The sequence below is a fragment of the Pygocentrus nattereri genome, chromosome 1, assembly GCF_015220715.1.
Source record: "Pygocentrus nattereri isolate fPygNat1 chromosome 1, fPygNat1.pri, whole genome shotgun sequence".
Taxonomy (NCBI): Eukaryota; Metazoa; Chordata; class Actinopteri; order Characiformes; family Serrasalmidae; genus Pygocentrus; species Pygocentrus nattereri.
Genome location: NC_051211.1, coordinates 5,942,892 through 5,963,023, shown reverse-complemented (window position 1 = coordinate 5,963,023; position 20,132 = coordinate 5,942,892). Strand labels below are relative to the sequence as shown.

Sequence of the window (20,132 nt, the reverse complement as noted above, 5' to 3'; positions counted from 1 at the left end):
ATGTAATAAAGACAAAACGCATAATTAGGCCGTGAGTTCTTCACTATAGCGAGGCTGAGTGCAGCTGCTGTTGTGCTAGAAGAGCAATACTCACTACCGTATGAGTGCTAGTAGTATTGATAGAGGTGGTTTATCTGCAATAGCCTAATTATGAGTTTTATTGCATAAGGATTTTGCATTTATAGGCCCCATATCTGGTATGCTCTCTGTGAGGTCCATTTATGACACTATGTGGTATTTTATAGCGAAAAATAATAATAATAATAATAATAATAATAATAATAATAATAATAATTTTTACATGACTTTACAGCTGATATATGTGAGTGGACGGGGCTAAACTGCTGTGAGCTGAATAGGCAGATATATATAAATGTGCTGACATTACAAAGATAATTCATTTGAAATGAGCTGCTTCGCTTCCATATTTAGACCTTTTGTATTTTTACAGAAAATGTATTTATACTACAACAGTCTATATATATATATATATATATATATATATATATACTAGTAATAGTTGACAGATACTTCATCATAATTCCCCCTCCCCCTCCTATTTAATATATTCCAATATTTACCCCATATTTTTACCTTATTATTCAAAATTTGGAAATATTTGCCATAATGTTATAAGTAATAATAACTTATATAATGTTCATTTAAATGCTACAAACTGCTCACCAAGATGTTTTTTTTTTCCAGATGTTTTATTTAATATTTCAAGATTTGTGTGAATGAATGAATAAACGCATGAATGAATAAATAAATAAATAAATAAATACCGTCATTATTCATTTGCATTTTGTCTTTGGTCAGATTTCCTAGAAATTTGATCTCCACTATTGAAACCTGATGAATTCTGGACATTGCTTTTATTAGGACTATAGTTCTCCCAGCCATTTTTGACTCTACAGCTGAGGAACGTTTTTCTTCTATCGTTTACTTCAAACTTAAGACATTTCAAACATTAGAATCATAGTATGCATGTATCTGTAACCGTACTGGTTTAATATGATCGAAAACATTCATTCCAAACTTTTGAATGGTAATGCATTCATATATTTCCACAATTATCCATATTTCCATTAAGATTTAAAACTTGCAACGTCGGTACTTCATGCGTGGGAATATGAAAGGACCAGAGTGACCAAACACTTTAAGAAGCGTTCAGCGAGCTGCCGAGTGTTCGGCAATGTAACCATGAGCATTAGGGCCTCTGACCTGTGGGTTGCCACGTAGAGCGCTCTGAGGGATGATGTCATCACCTGTAGGGCGGGAGGAAACGTTTAGGAGTGTTTATATTTAGTGAAATTACATCATAAGTCTCTGTAAGCCTAAGTCTTAACCTACAGCATAACAGAAAATATTAGAATAATTACATTAAAGGGCCCATATCACCGAAAAGTCTCATCTTCTTTATTAATATGTGAGAGTCCAACACAATACAGCAGCTAGGCCCCGCCCATTCGTGTCATAACATGAAGTTACAAGAAGCTGTTTTAATGAGATACAGCATAGGGCAGCCAATCAGAGCACACATATCAGTCTTAAAGGTACAGTAGCAAAAACAGCCAGTTTAGGTCAGAAAATTTCAATGTAAAACCAAGTTTTTGGCTCACAAACACACCAAATGATGTGGACCTGTACAAATATGAGAAAAATGCCAGATGTGGGCCTTTTGACATAATATCATCATTTACAGTCGTGTGCAAAAGTTTGAGCGCCCCTGGTCAAATGACAGGTAAGAACACATCAACTTTATCTACATAGAACTTAAATATGACATTTTTCTGAAAGTTTTAGAGCTGAATTTCTACTTATTCACTGAATTTAACATATTGGAACAAATGGAACGAACAAAAAAATTTTTTTTTTTCCCAATATGATATTAAGATTTGACAAATGAGCAGTAATTGTGAATTAAACTGCATATTTACACAAAATCAACACTGCGCGCAACACGATCTCCCTCGCAGATATCTGCACACATGCGTGCGCAGCACAAGTCAGGGCATTCATAAAGTCACAAAATCGCTGTCCAACCACACTAACACAACATTTGCTGCCCAGAAATTCAAGTGTACATGACAATTATGTTAGAACATCGTGCTGCTTTAAAAGGGAAGCATGTTTTTTTTCTCCTTTTCCGAAGAGAAAACATTGTCATCGTGACAGTCGACATCTACAGAGGTGCTCCGCTGGCAGGGAGAGGGGGGCTGACGCTGCTCTACGTTTATTGTTTATAGATGTTTAGATCTTGACGTACATATCTGCGGACACGTCCTGCGCCGTATAGCTCGCGAGCGATCGGGATGAGAACGTTGATCTAATGTGACGAGCTGCGCTCCTTCAAAGACCAACACTTCAAATCTCCCTCTGCACTTCGCTTCTAATCCTGTCACAGATCCCGCACCAGATACAGCCTCGGTTTGAGGACCAGCTCCACAATAGTGCCGACTCTCAACGCGCGATTGCAGTGAGATTGTGTGATAGTCTAGATGGGAAAATACATAAACAATAAACGATACATGGTCTGGTCCAGGGGTGGACGTTAAGACCGCTTGGAGGAAAACCTAGCCAAAACGGGAATTACACAGCAGAGGAAAACACGTAGCCTTTAAGTTAAAAAAGACGGTTCTTCAAGGGTTCTCCAGTAAAGACATATGGAGCCATGAACACTTCCAGAACCATCTGCATGCTTAAATTGTTCTTTGTGTGGTGAAACTGTTCTCCAGATTGATGGAGAATGTGTTGTATGTGGTTCTATATAGAGCATTTTTCAACATGACACCAAAAAGGGCTCTTCTACTGCAAAGAGCTTGACATCATCACAACAGCAGAACCCTTTTTAAGCCTACATAGAACCATTTTCCATAAAATAAGCGTTCTCCATCAATCTGAAGAACAATTTCACCATGCACTAAAACATTTAAGCATGCAGACGATTTTCTATATATATAGAACACATGGTTCTAGATAGAACCGTTTTTTTAACTAAAGAACCATCTTTTTAAAGAATGTACAGGGTTTTATTTCAAGTGTTTTTCAAACATTTGCATGCGTAAATTGTTCTTCAGATTAATGGAGAACGTGTTGTATATGGTTCTATATAGCTCCCTTTTGGAAATGGCACCAAAATGGGTTCTTCTATTGTTACAAGCTTGACATTGAAACAATAGGAGAACCTTTCTGACGCTGCATAGAACCATTTTCAAAAATATACAACACAATCTGAAGAACAAGTTCACCATGCATAAAAACATTCAAGCACGCCAGTGGTTCTGTGTAGAACGTAGGGTTCTAAATAGAACCATTCTTTTTACGAAGAACCCTTGAAGAACCATCTTTTTAAAGAACGTACAGGATTTTATTCCAAGTCATTGTGAACCATTTGCCTGCTTAAATGGTTCTTTACATGGTGAAGTTGTTCTCCAGATGGATGAAGAATGCGTTGTATATGGTTCTATCTAAAGCCTTTTTGTGAATGACGCCAAAAAGGGTTCTTTTACAGTTACAAGCTTGACATCAAAACAATAGAACACTTCTTGAGGCTACATAGAACCATTCTCATTAAAATATACACATTCTCCACCAATCTGAAGAACAATTTCACCATGCTTATGGTGAAAATGGTTCTATATATAGAACTTATGGTTCTACACAGAACCATTCCCTTTACTAAAGAACTTTTGGAGAACCATTGTTTTCTAAGAATGTACAGGATTCATTCAGAACCCATTTTTATTCATCCACTCATGATGAAATGTGCAGGCAACGTAAAGAGCAGCTGAAGAAAAACACTGAAGAAAAGACTGAAGTTAAAAGCTTTTAACTGGCCGGTGAAAGACTTTCAGCACTGAGAGCTTTTAGATCAGCTCGTTTTACTGTTAAATAAACACCTATCTGCTCCGGCTGCTCACCGCCGAGGACCCCGATACGCCTAACAGTGTCGCAGTCCATCTCGTGCACGAGTCTCAGCACCGAGCTCCGGCGTGAAAGAGCAAAATGCAGGCGTGTGCAAAAGTTTAGGCGCCCCCCCCTCCCCTCCAGACAAACGCCACGTTTTGTTGATTTCCAAAGAGGAATTAAGTCAACACGTCCTCTATGGAGAACACAGTTCTGCACATTTTAATGCACGATATCCGTTTATTTGCTGAACCGAACATTTTAGCAGAAACAACAGACGAGAACAGAGGCCTGTGGGGATGACTGTCGATGTGTTTGACTAAATAAATGACAACAAAACATGCAATTTGAGCAGCGGGTTCAAACTCTTCCTCCTCAGTTCCTGAGTCACAAAAGAACAGCCTTTGGCTCCCTTAAGAGCAATGCTTACAAAAGAGAACGCAAGCATGAAGAACCTTTTGATGATCACAAGCCCGTTAAACATAACGTGAACCTCGGGCTTCTTAACAGCACGCTGCTGCCGAGACATGACCTTGTATCTCCACTTTCATCTTTTGGGTTTTTTTTTTTTTTTCCAGTTTTTAACATCATTTGAAAATGTGTTTCCCTTTACACTGTGTGCACATGTTAAGATGAACAGACCACAAGAAACGGCCCAAAATGACTTCATTCTGGTGGGAAAACCTCTGGTTCCATTGACTTACGTTCAAATGTAAAGCAGGTTTTTTTTTCCTTCTCCTGCAACGTTACCTTTGTGGAGATATGAGGTTTTGTCCCTACAGCAGCAATTGTGCGGTGGTTCTCTTTCTCTCAACTGGAAAAAAACCTTGATTTTTAAGGAGGCAGGGTTGCACTGATGTGGGAGCTGTGGGCCGATGACGATACGTCTGATATTTTTCACATATCTGCTGACATACGTGAATGTGCAAAAGTTTAGGCACATTAAATTCTATTTTAAAAGACATCGTTCTGGGCAGTAAAACAAGCAAAATCAATAAAAAAAATAACATTTTCAGCATGTCAACGATTCCCAAAGCCCTCTCTCTGAACAAGTACTGTTTGTAAACATCATCCAACGCCTGCTTGACTAACCAACAGTTCATTACTACACCGAGTGAGCTGGTTGTGGATTTGAACACAGCCACGCAATGACTTGGAGCGTCCAGGGGAAATCTAGAACCAAATCTGCGTTGTTCTAAGCTGCTCCCTGTTTCTATTTCATTATTTATTTATTTATTTTTTTTGGGGGGGGGGGGACACAACAACAAGAAATGATCTGTCTGCAACAAGACATTCATTATTGCCTGTTGGCATGCATTCTGACGGCATGCAGCGCTTTTGCATGCTTTATGCATCCAGCGTCCTAAGATAAGTGGTTTTTAAACAAAGCCAAAACTTTTGCACAGCACTGTATATTTACATTACCCGTTCATAAAATGTAGGAATTGGCACCTGCAGAGAACCGTAACACTTATACGGGGCTACAAATGCAATAAAACGAATGAAACGCATTACTGTAAGCCAGCGTCACCTAAACAGCCTGTAGTACAGTCTTTGGTATAATATGTACAGTTAATCATAATTAAACATCATTTCTAGGTTTGAAATACTGGTTCACCCTAAACATCCACCAGCACATATGTGCTGATACTCAGTCGGCTATCATCATGCGTCCCTACTTCGCAGAGTAAAGGGTGAGTGTGAGCCTGGCTGCGTTCAGGCTGATCTAGGCCACTTTTGTGATTAAGAATGCAAAAACGCTGCACTTTAAATGCCAAACACGAGAGAGCTTTATGAATTAAGGTTGATATCTCGGGATGTGTCTGTGGCACGAAGCCAGGTACGTTCTAGCCTGAGTGCAAGAGGGGGGAAAGAGGGTGTCCACGGTCCTTGCTCTCTTGCTGCTTCGCCACAACCTTAACATCATCTTCAGTCTTACGGCAGACGGACGGACGGCCAAGGACGGCCTGGAATCCTCCCAGAAATTCCCTTCATCGGCGACGTGGTAAGTGAGCGGATCACGGCTGAAGACGGGTCACGCCGGTATGCTGAGGCGCGAATACGCATTTCAGAGAAGCTTCCGCACTTCCAGACGATTAAATCGGAGTTCAGGTGAGCTCGCACCTCCTCCCCTCTACGCTGTGTCCGCAGGGTGACGTACGCGACCTACATACGTGCGCGTCTCCCCCCTTTAACCCGTCCCAGTAACCGCGCAGTCAGGATGGTATAGAGAGCCATACATAAGCCGGCGTGGCCCTGTGGTTTACCTGCGCTGTAAGTCAGGGCTCCACACCAGGTTCCACTCTCAGAGAGCTAGAGCTTAGTCAGAGAGGCAAACAGAGAAACGGGGTTCGGCAGCTGTGAGGATCTAGGCTGGCGCACAAGCAGACAAGGCGAGTTCCACGCATGCAGAATAATCAATAAAGAATATAATGATGACGCTCATAACAGTACGAAGGCTACCACACCCTTAAAAACGGTCCTTTAGTAAAGACGACGGTTCTTTATAGAACTGTGAACACACATCTGAATGCAGGAGTGGCTCCCTCTATGACGCAGCACGTGGTTCTCTGAGGAACCTTTTGGAGAATGGTTCTAAGTCGCAGTGAGACACTCAGGCTGATGTACAAGCAGACAAAGTTGTTGTTTTTGGGTTTTTTCTGCACGAATATTCAATGAAGAATATCAACGATGACCACGACAACCACCAAAACGGGCTCTTTATAGGAGTGGGAGCAGTTAAATGGTTGTCTCGATGATGCAACACATGGTTCTGTAAGGAACCTTTTCGGTTCTAAGTAGCAGAGAGACATTTGCAGACAAGGCCTTTTTTTTTTTTTTTTGCAATATAGTCAATAAAGAATATTAATGATGAATAAGAAGAATATAATGAGAATGATTGTGCTGATAATAGTACCACAGCTACTACACCCTTAAAATGGGTTCTCCGAGGTTCTTTAGTAAAGAAGACGTTTCTTTGTAGAACTGCGACCGCACGTTTGAATGCATGAGTGGCTCTGGGCACGGTTCAGTGGTTCTCTCTAAGATGGAAAAACGTGGTTCTTTAAAGAACCTCGTTCTAGTTAGCAACAAAAGGTTAAAGAACCCTTTTATGGGTACTACATGGAACCGTTTTTGCTGGGACGACTACAACTACTAATAATAATAGGCTTAACAACAATGCATTCAAATATATAATAATAATAATAATAATAATAATAATAATAATAATAATAATAATAATATGGCATTCTAACTCACCTAACATTTGTATAACGGTAATATTACTGGAATTAAACATGTAAACACGTTTATTATCACAAACACATCCAGAGGCTGGAGATATCTAACTAGCTGTACCACCAAATCTGAAAATTTCATTTATTATTATTATTAATATTTTTATTCTATGTAACAAACGCATGCACGCGCACATCTGCGGGCTGTTTATTTCTATGTATGTACATATGGATGCCCTACCGCTGCTGCCATGCTGAGCGCTGCGTGATGACTTGATGGAAGCGTGCGTGATGGAAGCCTGGTGACGTAAGAGCCGTCAGCAGCGACAGGCAGGCGCGCGGCGGTGGGCGCGAGGATGGACGGACAGACAGACCGGCAGACAGACGGATAGACAGACAGATGGAGGGACGGGCGCCCAGGCGAGCGAGCGAGCGGACGGACGCACGTCGGGGCGGGACGCTCTCCACATGATCAGCCTCCGCCGACGGGCGAAGGGCGCGAGGGATCAGCAGCGCGGAGGCAGCTGGCGCGAGCCGGAGGACGCGCCGCTCCGCCAAAGGTAAGAGGCTCCGCGAGACTCTTCCGTTCCTCCTCGGTGGCGAACGGGCTCCGCTTTTCTTGCCCCCCGTCTCCCCGCGCGGGCTAAGTTACGGTCGCGTGGCGGCACGCGCGCTACTAGCGAGCGCAGGCGAACGTGCAACAACTCACCGGAATCTCAATCGGTGCGCAGCGTCATCATCACCATCATCATCATCACCATCATCACCATCATCATCCTCCTTTTTCCCTTCTTCTTCCTCCACTTCTTCTTCCCCTCGTGCTCGGTAAAGGGAAAGAAGGGAGCGCGCGCGAGCGAGGAAGGGAGCTTTGAAAAAAATAAACAGACATAGGCGGCGAGGCCAGGCGCGCGCGCCACTACTTTTCAAGGAGGCCGGCCCCAAAAAAAAAAAAAAAGAGAGAGAGAAACAAAAACAGCCCCCCTCACCCCCCACCCCCCCTCACCGACTCCCAGCTCTCCCGGAGTGGACAGAGTGGACACACAGCGTCGAGCGGCGAAGTTCAGCTTTCTTTTAGTTCGCTTAGTGTCAGAGAAAGAAGGGAAAGAAAAAGAAGGAAAAAAAAAGAAGGGAAGACGATGTTTTTGTTTTCGTTCCGCGACGCGCGAGAGCCGCAATTTCGTTTACAGCTGTTTTTGCACTTGAATGAATAAGAATAAGTAACGCGCGCGCCTGCGGAGAGAGAGAGAGCGAGAAAGAGGGAGAGAGAGAGGGGGGGGGGGGGGGGTGCTCTTTCTCGCGCGCGCGCGGCCACGCTGATCCCGGCCGGCAGTCCCACCCCTTCCCGTGCAAAGTGCTCACTTCCTAGTAAGGTGGAACGAATCAATCCGCAACTTCCAACTGTCTTTCACAGGGGGGGCGCGGGGGGCGCGCGGGAGGGGGGGGGCGAGGGGGATACCGATAGGAAACACAGAAACGAACATGCCTAAATGATTAGACGAGCCGAGGGTCTCGGTTCCGTCCTCATTCAGAGCAAACAGACGGCAGAACCGCCGGGAGAAGCTGACTAAATCTGCCCGCCGCCGTGACCGCAGCCCGAAGGGGACGTCCAGCGAATTGGCGGAGTCAGAATTCAGCGACTGTAGTGTGAACCGAGTCCGAGGGGTTTGGTGTGGCGGAGAAACTCGTCGTTTCTTTCCAGTGTCCTTGGGAGGGAGGGGTGGGGTTGGGGGGCTTTGGGGGGGGGGTGTGTGTGTGTGGGGGGGGGGGGGGTCACATATAGGCAATATATACGACGAGTGACCCCTACGGACACTGCTTTGTGCGGCTTTTAGGCCAAAATCTTACAGCCATACTCGCAGCCTTTAGGCTTGTCAGTCGCGGGGTCCTATCAGCGGATTCTCTCTCCTTTCTGTTAAAAGATGAGTTTGAACGCACATCTACTGTTTATCTGTGTATCTGGCAGCACGCTCACTCTTCAGACGTCTGGTTCCTATCAGTTTCAGTATATTAAACCATAATGACAGAGACGACCCCCCCCCTTTTTTTTTTTTTAAATATTGGTGGAGTTTCCCTTCAAACCCCCTCAGAACCAAAGTTTCGGGAGCCTGAAAACGCCGCTTTGTTCGCGGGAGCAGACAGAAACCCAGTCCCGGCGATTCCAGCGCGCTGTTTACGTTGTTTCTTGTCGACTGTGTTTGACGAGAGTGAATAAGAGTAAAGAGTCGAGCGGTGTGATTTCTGTGCCCCCCCCCCCTCCTCCTCCTCCTCCTCCTCCTCCTCCTCTCCCTTCTCCTTCACTCCTCACTCCTCCTCACTCCCAGCCGACCCTGTTTTGGGGAGGAGGGAGTGGAGGAACAGGGGGAAAAAAAAAAGAAAAAGCTGAACAATTAAAAAGATTGACAGGTAGGTTTTCGCTGTCAGAGTGACGCTCCTCGGAGGGGTGGAGTGTAGAGAGGGAGCACGGGAGGCGACTCGATGCGTCTGTCTATCAGTTGAGGCTGTCTGAAACGCTCTCTCTCTCCGTAATTCCTCAGTCAGGAGACCGAGCACCGAGCACCGGAGCCCGCTCGCGCTTTCCTCCCCGGCTCGCGCCTTTTCGCTTAATTACTTCCCCGCGCGGCGAACGCCTTTCATTCCTCCTTTCTTCCTCCTCCTCTTCCTCATCCCCGCGCTTCCTAAAATCGCGCACATGCCTGTTTTTTTTTTCTTCCTCCCTCTCTTCGTCGAGGCTGCTCCCGCCGCTGAAGTGACTGACTGACTGACATTAACCGATTAACCGTCTGCTCTCCTCTCCTTCTCTCTCCCCTCCCCTCTCTCCCTTCTTTCGCCTCGGCCCAGAGCTTGAAGTCGCCCGGAGTGGACATACAGAGCGCGCGCAGTTGGACGAGGCTGTTTATTTATCTTGCTTTTTGTTTGTTTGTTTCTTTCTGCCGACCGTGGAAGTTTTTTTTTTGTTGTTTTTTTTTCTTTTTCTTTTTTTTTTTCTTCTTGTTCTGGCGAGTCCTCCGTCCTCCGTGATCCCTCCCTCCCTCCCTCCTTCCTTCCCTCTCTCTTTTTGATTCCGGATGGCAGCGGGGAGAATGAACGAGGCGGACGATCATGTCGAGTCCACCACAAACGCGTCAGCCTGAACGATCTCCGCTCGGGAGGAGGAGGACCGCGCCGGCTCCGCTGAGGGACGAACTCGCGTCGTTTTTCCAGAGCAAAGACTTTCATCCGCTCCAGTGAAGGACAGAGAGACACAGAGAGAAAGAGAGACAGAGACGGGAACTAAAACAAACAAACAGAACATAAAAGTAAAGACCGTCTGCTTTGATCCAGAGAACGGAAACGACTGAGAAAAAAAAAAAACAGAAAACGTCACACGTATCATTTTCACGTTTTTCCGTTTTTTTGCGTTTTTACGTTTTTTCACATATATATCCCCTTCCTGTATGAAAAGTCAAGTGGAAAGAGTTGGAGACCAGCATGCCGCGGAGAAAGCAGCAAGCACCGAGGCGATCCTCAGGTAATGGACCGGCCACAGGCACCAGCACTACACTGTTTGTTTATTTATTTACTTAATTGTTTGTTTACTTGCATTTTGTAAATAATACCCATCATAAGAATAATGACACAAACCAGCCTACACAGCTTGCGGCGCAGGCCTCATGAAAACAGGAGCCAAGCCGGGCTAGTTGTGTCACTGGACCCCCCTGTAGTGACCAAACGGTGTAATAAGTTACTTTTACTTTATTTTTTTTTCTGTGTATTTTAACATTTTGGTAAATTCTCACAACAGCTAATTGGTAGAGGCGTGCAGAATATGGCACGGGGTGGCCCCCAGAAGATCAAACGCACTTTGCAGAGTTTTCCAGCGCTCGTGTTTTGGTCGCGCGTTGCCATCCTTCATTTGATGCTTGATTGATCGCCTGTCATGTGGCTCCCTTTGATCTATTCAGTCCCGATAACCATCAGCGAATCATTCACCATGGAAACGCGCGTGTGCGTGTGTGTGCGCGCTCTCTAAGAGGAGGACAACTTTTGCCCCCACTGGTGGTGGTGGGGGGGCATTCTTTTACTTTTTTTTCCTTTTTAGAGAGAGAGAGAGAGAGAGAGAGACATTGAGAGAGAGAGGGAGAGAGAGAGAGAGAGAGGGAGAGAGAGAGAGGAGGTTGCTGGGGCGTGTCACTGAAAGTAACACCCAAAAACATCTCTGCCCTTGATAGAAGGTGCTGATTGGGAGCTTCAGAAGTGCTTGTAGGTCATGATTTGGTGGTAGAACAAGGCGCCCGGATGAGGACGGGCTTCTCGCTTGGTTCTTCTGGTGTTTGTCTGCTTTTCCGAGGGATGTGGACGTGTGCCAGAGATGGACACATCAGTCCACCCCTTCATAAAGAAAGTAAGAGAGTAAGAAAGAAAGAAAGAAAGGCATGGACAGACTGTGAGGTTCTAATGAAAGGCACATTTAACCCCAGAAACAATGAGAGGAAAACGAGCCCCGATACAAAGCCGCCGCAATCGGGTTACGTTGCGACGTGTTAGAGCCCCCCTGCGAGGTGGTGTAACAGGCGGGCTTCAAGGTTTAAGGCTTCGTCTTTAACCTGAGGTCGATGCCGTACGGCTGCGATGAGGGACGTCGTCCTGAAATGGAATGTTTCACTTCCGAAACTTTCCTGGCGGCGTCGGCTCATCTGGAGAGACTGTCATCGGGAGTTAAAAGACTGGCGGAGTTGAGATGGCGGCTGGTAATCTGACCTGGCAGGTCCTACCCAAAAACAAGCCATCAACCCCTGCTCCCCCCACCCCTGCACCCGCCTCCGCTGAATATTGATTTAATTGTCTGTCTTTTGACAGGCATATACATCATTGGCTGTAATGGTCAATCAGAATTTGGCAGGGCCTAGTTTTCCATCAGTCCCAGAGCCTGACGCTTCCCCTAGCACCATCAAAAGAGTCCAATCGGGGAGAGGAGAACAGGAGAGTAACCAGTTTGATAAGATTTAGCACGCAGCTACGATAGATTGGAGCAATCAGGCACTCTGTTTTTCCGCTGCTCCTCTGTCTTAGCCGTTCGAGCGATTTGGCCGCGGAGTCCGGTCCTGCTATGGTCGTTTTGGTGCAGTGGGATCGGAGCGGCCCTCCCAGTGTCGGCCTGCTGCAGCCATTCGTTTTTATTTGCTGCTTTTCCACCGAAGCTGGCGCAGGCCTCCCGTGTTGAGCCTGAGCAGCAGCCGAGGAGGGCAGGAGAAGCTTGTGTCTACATTCGAAGGGATCTAGACAGTCTGCTCGATCCCTCGAACTGAGCGGACTTCAGGTCCAACCTTTACACAGTTTATAAGCTGGCTGACTCGTCTGTCGAGTAAACGTTGTGCACCTTTTTTACCAGCTGGCTGGCTAGCTTCAGTTAAATCCTTCTGCTTCCAATCCTCTTTGCTATTGTTGTGTTTAAAACAGGCAGACAAATTAAGAAGCGTGGCCGTGGCAAAGCAGCAGCAGACAAGGAGCCACCGAGCGCTTGGTTTTGAACCAGCACAGGGAGTCATTAAACTCAGCCCTTTCCTGAGGACGAAAGGCTTCTTAATTATCGGGGAGAGAGAGGCAGAGAGAGTGAGAGAGAGAGAGTGAGAGAGTGAGAGGGGGGAAAAAAAAGGTAACAGTTCCTCTGCTGCTTTCGTTAGATAGGGGCCCTAATTATCTGAGCTTCTGATGGATTTGTGACAGCTCCTAACGATTAAAGCTGACAAATTCGGCTAGGTGTCAGCTCGGCAGCTGCCTTGATGTAATCAAGTTGATATTATACAGTTCCCATAGCCCGTAGTGCCGTATTAACTCAATTTTCAGGCGCAGGTGACAAATGGACTTTGCTACCTGACTAATCACGTCACCGCGGCGATGCTGCTTAATGACCTCGGTAATCCTGGCTTTTAACCGCACCGCTGGGCCCACCGAGGCTCTCGGCCAATCAGGGCCCGCGCTTAGTCAACACGCCGCCATTATCTCCTGTGTGTTAAATCACCCCCGCCATTCCGTATGTTATTGAACACGCCGCCGGTCCGGGCTGCTCACTAACCACTGAACTCCTTCTGAACGTGTATCCCTATTTGTGGTCCGCTCTTACATGAGACGGTAAAAGCAGAATTGTTTATGTAGTGTTTTTTTTTTTTTTTTGTCACTTTTAGTTTTTTGATCGCTCTTTTATTTCCGTTTTTTTACTGGAGTAATTCGGCTTTCGTCTTGCGGCAGCTCGCAGATGTGTTCAGCCTGTAATCTCGCCCTGATCTGATGAGGATCAGGAGCAAGATCGCTGCTGTTGTGGTGTGTGTGTTTTCCCTACGGAGTGACCTTGACTGTTTTAAGCAGTTTTAACATGAGATTTGCTCATATTTGCACTGTTGCATGTGTCTGATTTTATCTAAGAAGAGCTTTTTTACTATTTTTACACTCACACAAACATGCTATTGTGTTTCTGCGCATTTCCTAGTTGTGTTCTGATTCCGATTTTCGGTGCCCGTTTGCTTTAAAGAACCAAAAACAACATGTTTTCTATCATAGAGAACCCTTTTTGTCACAATTCTTTAGAAAGCCTTTACTACACTGTTAGAAATGAAGCTTCTGGGCAGGTACGTTTTTCAGTCACCAAGGTACGAACAATGTAAATGTGCCCTCGAAGCTCCAGCAGTGGGTTGAAGGTCTGAAGCTTAAATCAGTTTCTCCAGGTGAAACGTTGGTATTTGTACCTTTTCATAACCGAATGCATTAAAACAGATCAGTAGAATAAAAAGCCTGGAGGCGAGTCGGGGTGTGTGGAGTCAGTACAGCTTAGAAAATATAATTTCAGTGGATTATGGTCCAGGTATGTTCGCTGTACCCTCGAGGGTCCCACCCCAGTGACAAGAGGGGTCCTGCCCCCTTTATTTCTGAGTGTACTGTTAAAGAACTGCTGTTATTTAAGGGTGTAGATCGGGGTGCCAGAACTTTTTGTCTTGGGAGCTAAAGCGTAAATGATGGGCGGAGGGCCAAAACGACAAAATAGAGTTTTTATAAAATGTGATCTGTGATATTATGTTCTATATTGTGACCAAAAAGCTTTAAATAAAGAGTAATAAAACTAAAAACGCAGCTGGGCGGAGTTGAAGTTTAATCGCACAGATTTAAAAACCAGTGGATGAGGCCCAAACGGTGTCCTGGGCCAACTTTGGCCTGGCCTGCATTTGGGGCAGCCCTGGTGGAGATAATCCACCGCGCATAACACGATAGAAAACAGCACGGCCGGACGCCCGAGGCGACTCGCTGTCATTAACCGGTGACATTGACCTCTTTAGTCGATACTCATGTTTACACCCACCACTCAAAAGTAATAGTTTAATTTGCATTCGGGGCATCAAAGTCAGTGGCCTATAGGAAATCAAAGAGGATCCAGTTGTTGGGGAGGTGATAACCCCCTCCCCTCGCTCAGAAACGTGGAGGTTGAGTTGAGTAATGAAGACAGACGACAGGTTTTATGGGGAAAGCACAGATTGAAATGAAAATATGCTCGGGCTTTACAGTACGCCAAGAGTATGACTGCATGTAGCAGCGCCGCGCTGCGCTGCGCCACTAGTAAAGCTATCCCCGAGCCTAATGAGCTTTTTACACGATTGGGAGTTTTTAGTTTCCACATAAGTTATGTCAACTCTCCATCTCTCCTCAGACTGAATTAGGAGTCTCTCCAGACTGCTTTCTCATTTTCTGTGCGCGCCTCCGGTCGCTCGACGCCTCGGTCAGGAAGAAAAAAAAAAGCGCACACACACACACACACACACACACACACGCAACTGCTAAGAGGTAGCGTGACACCAGCGCAGGCTTGGAATAGCATAGGGGCAGCATAGCATTATGGGAAACTGAGCTATCAAAGGGACCAGATGCATTTTATCTGGCTATCTCTCTCTCTCTGTCTTCTCTGTATCTCTCTCTCTCCCTCTCTTGTCTATTCTGATCGTTTCTCAGCTAATTTGGTCCGCAGTGAGTCAGATAGAGAGAGTGAAGAACGAGTACAAAAGAGAGAAAAGCCGAAGTCGTGACCCAGAGAGGAGAGTTTCGGAGCTGGGGGAGTACGCGAGGGTCAGCGCGGACCCCTGGGAGCCCTAGTCCTGACTGCGCTCCGTCCTGCGCCGCTCTCATCTGTTGCGGTTTTTCGCTCTGCCTCTTTGTGTCCGCTCCGAGCGGGGAGGGCGGCGGTTGTTTTTAGAGGCTCGCTCGAGTTTTCTCATCCCAGTGTGGCGTTTTCCTCGGCGCACATCCGCATCAGATAAGACACAAACTGCAGGACGGTACCACCGTCACATCTACTCCGGGCTTTAGAACACGCCTGCAGGGGGGGGGCGGCCTTTGATGTGCGCAAGTGTGTTTTCAGTCCCTTCAGGAATTTGCGATCGCAGATTCACACAAATTCAGCCGACCCTTACACTATTCACACGGTTTGTTCCTGCGCCACATCATTTGCGCATCAAACATGTAAAAGCGCAACATGCCTTGTGCCGTGTGCACCATGTGTGCTCATCATGTCAGCGCCACGTGTCATGTGGTGGGCTAGGGTGGGATGGGGGGGGGGGGGGTATAATCGATAATCACGATTCTTTACAATGAGAAAAGATGAAATGGCTGAGTGATTCAGTTTTGTGTCGTAATTGCAATTTGAGCATTTTTTAAATGGCGAAATCTGAATTGCATCACAATTCAAAGCTGTTTTAACCCGTTTTAAGGGGGACAATTTGACCCGACAACACAATTTATAGGAAAATAATCACAATATTGAGAAAATAATTACAGTCAGATATTGACATCATCCATCCTGAGAATATTGTGGTCATAAAATGATTTAGACTTAATTCAGAGGCACACTTTTTCAGACTGCACTTTTTTTTCTTTACTTCTTTTCCTGAATAATATGGAGCTTGTTGTAGCTTCATTGCATCACTTCGATCCAAAAAAATGTAAAAAGTCTTTTCTTTGAGAATGAAAAAAAAACAAAACATTAAAATAATTTGTAAGCCTCATTTTTCAACTTTTTAATTATTATTATTATTATTTTTTGCAACAAAAGCAGCGCTTCATTACACAGAAGCTAGTGTGCTGGTTAACCTATAGCGATGTAATTTGCCACAACCTGATACTTTGTGTTGGTACATCTCTATGAAATCGGATTGAGTTGCGTTTGAGGCCAGTGTAAATATGCTTGACATATGCGACCGATGACGCCTCACAGCAGCTTTATTCTTTATCGTGCACTCACTAAAAGCTGCTGTGATATGAATGGACTGCCAGCACAGACCACTGCGTGTATCTGACAGATGAAGTAAGAGCCGGTCATCCAATCAGTTTGCTTAGGACATGAGGCTGACAACTCATTTTCTTAACAACTTATCACTTACATGTGATAAAAACAGTGTAATGAATGGAATAAGTCACTCGTGATAGTCACTCGTGACTTATTGCTCATTTGCCTGCTTATATAACACAAATCAATTAAGATGCTACGTTAAAAGGAAGAGGACAGTGTCATGTATAATAATGCTATGACATTTTGGGGCGGGTGTAGCCGCAGTATTGAAATCCAGTGCCTCACGTTATTAACCTCATACAATCTCCACACAGGTCTGCCAAAATCAAAATAATAAACTAGCTGATTATGTTTAGTGCAGAAAGCTACTGATTTGCGAGCGACCGTGCATCCCTGCTATGTATGTGTGATAAGTGGGCTTGCTATTGACCAGCAAAGGGTGAAGCTTTTGCACTCTGGTGACAGTCCGGTGACATCTGTGGCTCATTGATTGTTCACATGCCCTCAGTGAACAACAGCCAGTGAATCTAAATCTCTGTGTAAAAGATTGACGTGACTCCTCTCTGTGAAGCCAAGGCTAACAGGACCGTAGACGAGCCTGTCTGTCTGCGTTCAGCCGCATCAGTTTTGACAGATGAACATGAAACAAAGGGAAGCTCTTTGATGATGTTGGGTAAACACGTGTAAAGCCCCCTTAAACTCGGGGAAGTCACGTCCTGGGACTCTGTGTTCCTCCTCCTCTACGCCCCCTCCCCTACTCCAAATATCCTGCGCGGGTACAAAAGACCAAAGATGAAAGACGAAAGAAAACGCACTTTGTTGTTACCTTATTTTCTTAAACAAAGGCGTTTTAGCTATTTTGCCTCATTGAGAGAACGAGATAGGGAGGGAAATAAAGAGAGTGAGAGAGAGGAAGAGAGGGCGAGAGAGAGAGAGAGCGAGAGAGCGAGTGAATGGGGCCTAAAATAAGAGATTGGAGCGCGGGAATAAAGGAGCGGTGCTCAGAAAGGTATTAGAGCTGACAGATGAACAGAAGTGGGGAGAAATTCTCCCGCAGCAGCTGGCACCGCAGTCATTATCCTGACAGGTGTCAATTAAGAATTACTGCCTGCCTCAGTCCTCCGCATGGCCCAGCTGTCTCCGCGCCGCAGAAATAACACTTTACCCTTGTCACTTTGTTAGTTCTTTCGCCCTAGCCTCCGAAAATGAGCCGCCCGAGCAGTAATCGATAACCAGTGTATTAGCAATTATTTTGCACATTGATTTACGAGGGCCAACGACTCCTACTGTGCTGTTATTAGCCCTTGATTAGATCTGCCCGAAAACACACTCACACACGCACGCACAGCCCTGTTGCCAGGTGGATATATGTTTCCTCTGAGGCCCTGAGGTCTAGAACAATCTTAGTGCACAGCGTTAGTGGCCCTGTTGGGCCCTCCATCACGAGTGGCCGTTACAGAGACAGGCCCCTCTTTAGAGCCCCCCCACCCCCCCACTCCACAGTGCACATATACGCACACCCATTTCCGTGGGCTGTGAAATACAGTCCCATCTAAGGCAGGGTCTGGGTGGATGCTGGAGGAGGGGGTATTAGAGCGGAGTCGTGGTCTGTTTGAGCATAATGGATGGCCGTTTGGCGTGTAAGAAGCACCTGCTTACTTAGAGCAGGATGAACAGGGAGGGAGTGTCTGTTTGAAAACACATCCGGTCCTGTTTAGATGCCAAAAATCTGGGCTTTGTTTAGACGTAGCCAGCTTTAGATATCAGCTTCACGTTTGGTTAGAACACAATTTTAAACCGTAGTCATTTGAATGCAGTTGCTCCTTTTTGTGCATGTGCTAGGGACCTGAGCCATATGCAAATTACTAACTATACTATTACTACCATTTGACTGCTTTTATTGGCCAGTATAGGGAGAAAAAACATTGTATAGATTGGTCTATATTGATTTATACTGGTATATATTTTTCAGTACTAGTATTACAGCCTTGGGAAGAGAAAAAAAAGACTGGGGGAAAACCGTGGTACTTTCAGCTAGGGAATTATTTCAATATTGCAGTATCTTGCATTAAACATTAACGTTGCATTGACTCTACACACCTTATCAGGCTTTTCATTGTAGTCTTCTTTTTAAAACCATACAAATATGCACCTTTCCTCTGGGAGCGGGAACATGGCTTGAAAACTCATTTTAAGGTACACAGCCGGAACTTAAAGACCCTTGCTGTTGCCTTAAGGATATATTAAAAGCCCCTTGATACAGTAAAGGGTACAGTAGAGACCACTTGACTATAGTTGCATTGTTTGCACCTCTATCTGTGCAGTATCCCTTGTCTGACCGTGTAAGAAGATGACATGGGCAACAGAAACTGTGCTGGTAGGAGAAGCTCATGACAAACTGCCCACATAAAGCTGCTGAACTACTCTAAGTAAAGTCCATTATGCTGGTGGAACAAAGTGACCTTTAGCTACAGATGGACTGGCTATATACTGAGGATATGTATCTTCTCAGGGTTGCGTATTGCATTAATATTACACCGAGACATATTCCTCGTATGTCTGACTGTACGGATCCAAATTGCAGTGTGCATTCTATAAGATTATTTGTGTTTGCATGCATATAAGTGATTCTGATATGTTTATGACAAAGAGCAGTCCATTCCACTGCTTGACCACAGAAAATCAATCAGAAAACCTCCAGAATGTTTAATTAAACAGTTACTTTGTAAAGCACCACACTACAACTATTATTATTATAAGTATTAAAAGTGATGTCAAGTTGATTTAGACTCCTGGGATCCATAAAGGCTGCACGATATGTTGTTAATAATTGATATTCTGTATGTAAGTGACATATAAGTGTATATAAGTGATATACTGTAGTGCTGATTTTAAAGGCTGGGCTTGATCATTTTAAACAGCGTGTTGCATTTACAGTATGAAGCCATAACATTGTATCAGTGTTTATTCCTATGGGGCAAGTGATGAGCATTTTGAAATGCTTTTAAAAGCACTGAAATATCAACGCAGCCCAGAAAGTTCCAGCCTTTTAAGAATGTTGCATATCGCTGCTGTTGGGACAAAACCTTGTATCTCCATTTTTGTCATTTTTCAGTTTTTGAAGGAATTTGAAAACACCCGTTGCCCTTTACATTGTGTGTAAATTTCATGTTGGAAGGACTTAAAGAAATGGCCCAAAATGACTTGGGAAAAATTCCGGTTCCATTGACTTGCATTAAAAGTGAAGTATGTTTTTTCCTTCTCCTGTAAAGTTACCGTTTTGGAGATATGAGGTTTTGTTCAGACAGCAACGACATGCAGGGTGAAGTTCAACATTTCCATTCGTTTACATTCCTCTGTTTGCATTGCTGTGCTTTTAACGAAGGTGTGCCTTCTTAAATTCAAGTATTTTAACACATCCAGTATCTTCACCGTTTAAATCTGCATCGAGATTGCTGCAGATCTATAGACTAAAATGTCTGTAGACTTAAGAACGGTTGGTTCTGGATCATTGATTCCAGGCTTGATCAGGGTAAAGACGAAGCTTCCTGATCCGCAGTAATCTTGACCACTTCTCAGAGCCACAGCAGCACACATTATGGAGACAGAGACAAGCCTTCAGCCGCCGGTGACACCCTGTCTCTTTCTCTCTCCGAGCCCGTAATGCATTACTCCGAAGT

General features: G+C 45.0%; 1 protein-coding gene and 1 long non-coding RNA gene across 3 annotated transcripts in view; one reads left to right on the top strand and one right to left on the bottom strand.

Annotated features, from left to right (window-relative positions):
- Positions 1–982: 982 nt before the first annotated feature.
- LOC108429096 lies at positions 983–8,394 on the bottom strand. Its single transcript, XR_001857978.2, has 2 exons — positions 7,858–8,394; positions 983–1,268 (listed from the first exon to the last, which is right to left on the bottom strand). It is a non-coding gene; the product is annotated as an uncharacterized LOC108429096 (long non-coding RNA).
- tshz1 (teashirt zinc finger homeobox 1) overlaps positions 7,410–20,132 on the top strand; it is a 58,407-nt gene continuing 45,684 nt past the window's right edge. Inside the window, exons 1-2 of one of the 2 annotated variants that reach the window (XM_017700603.2) lie at positions 7,410–7,708; positions 9,987–10,656. In XM_017700603.2, the coding sequence (XP_017556092.1) occupies positions 10,617–10,656 (40 nt within the window). In that variant the 5' untranslated portion in view covers positions 7,410–7,708; positions 9,987–10,616. Of the gene's footprint in view, positions 7,709–9,490; positions 10,657–20,132 lie in introns of those variants that run through there. The other variant, XM_037538660.1, reaches the window with a different exon arrangement.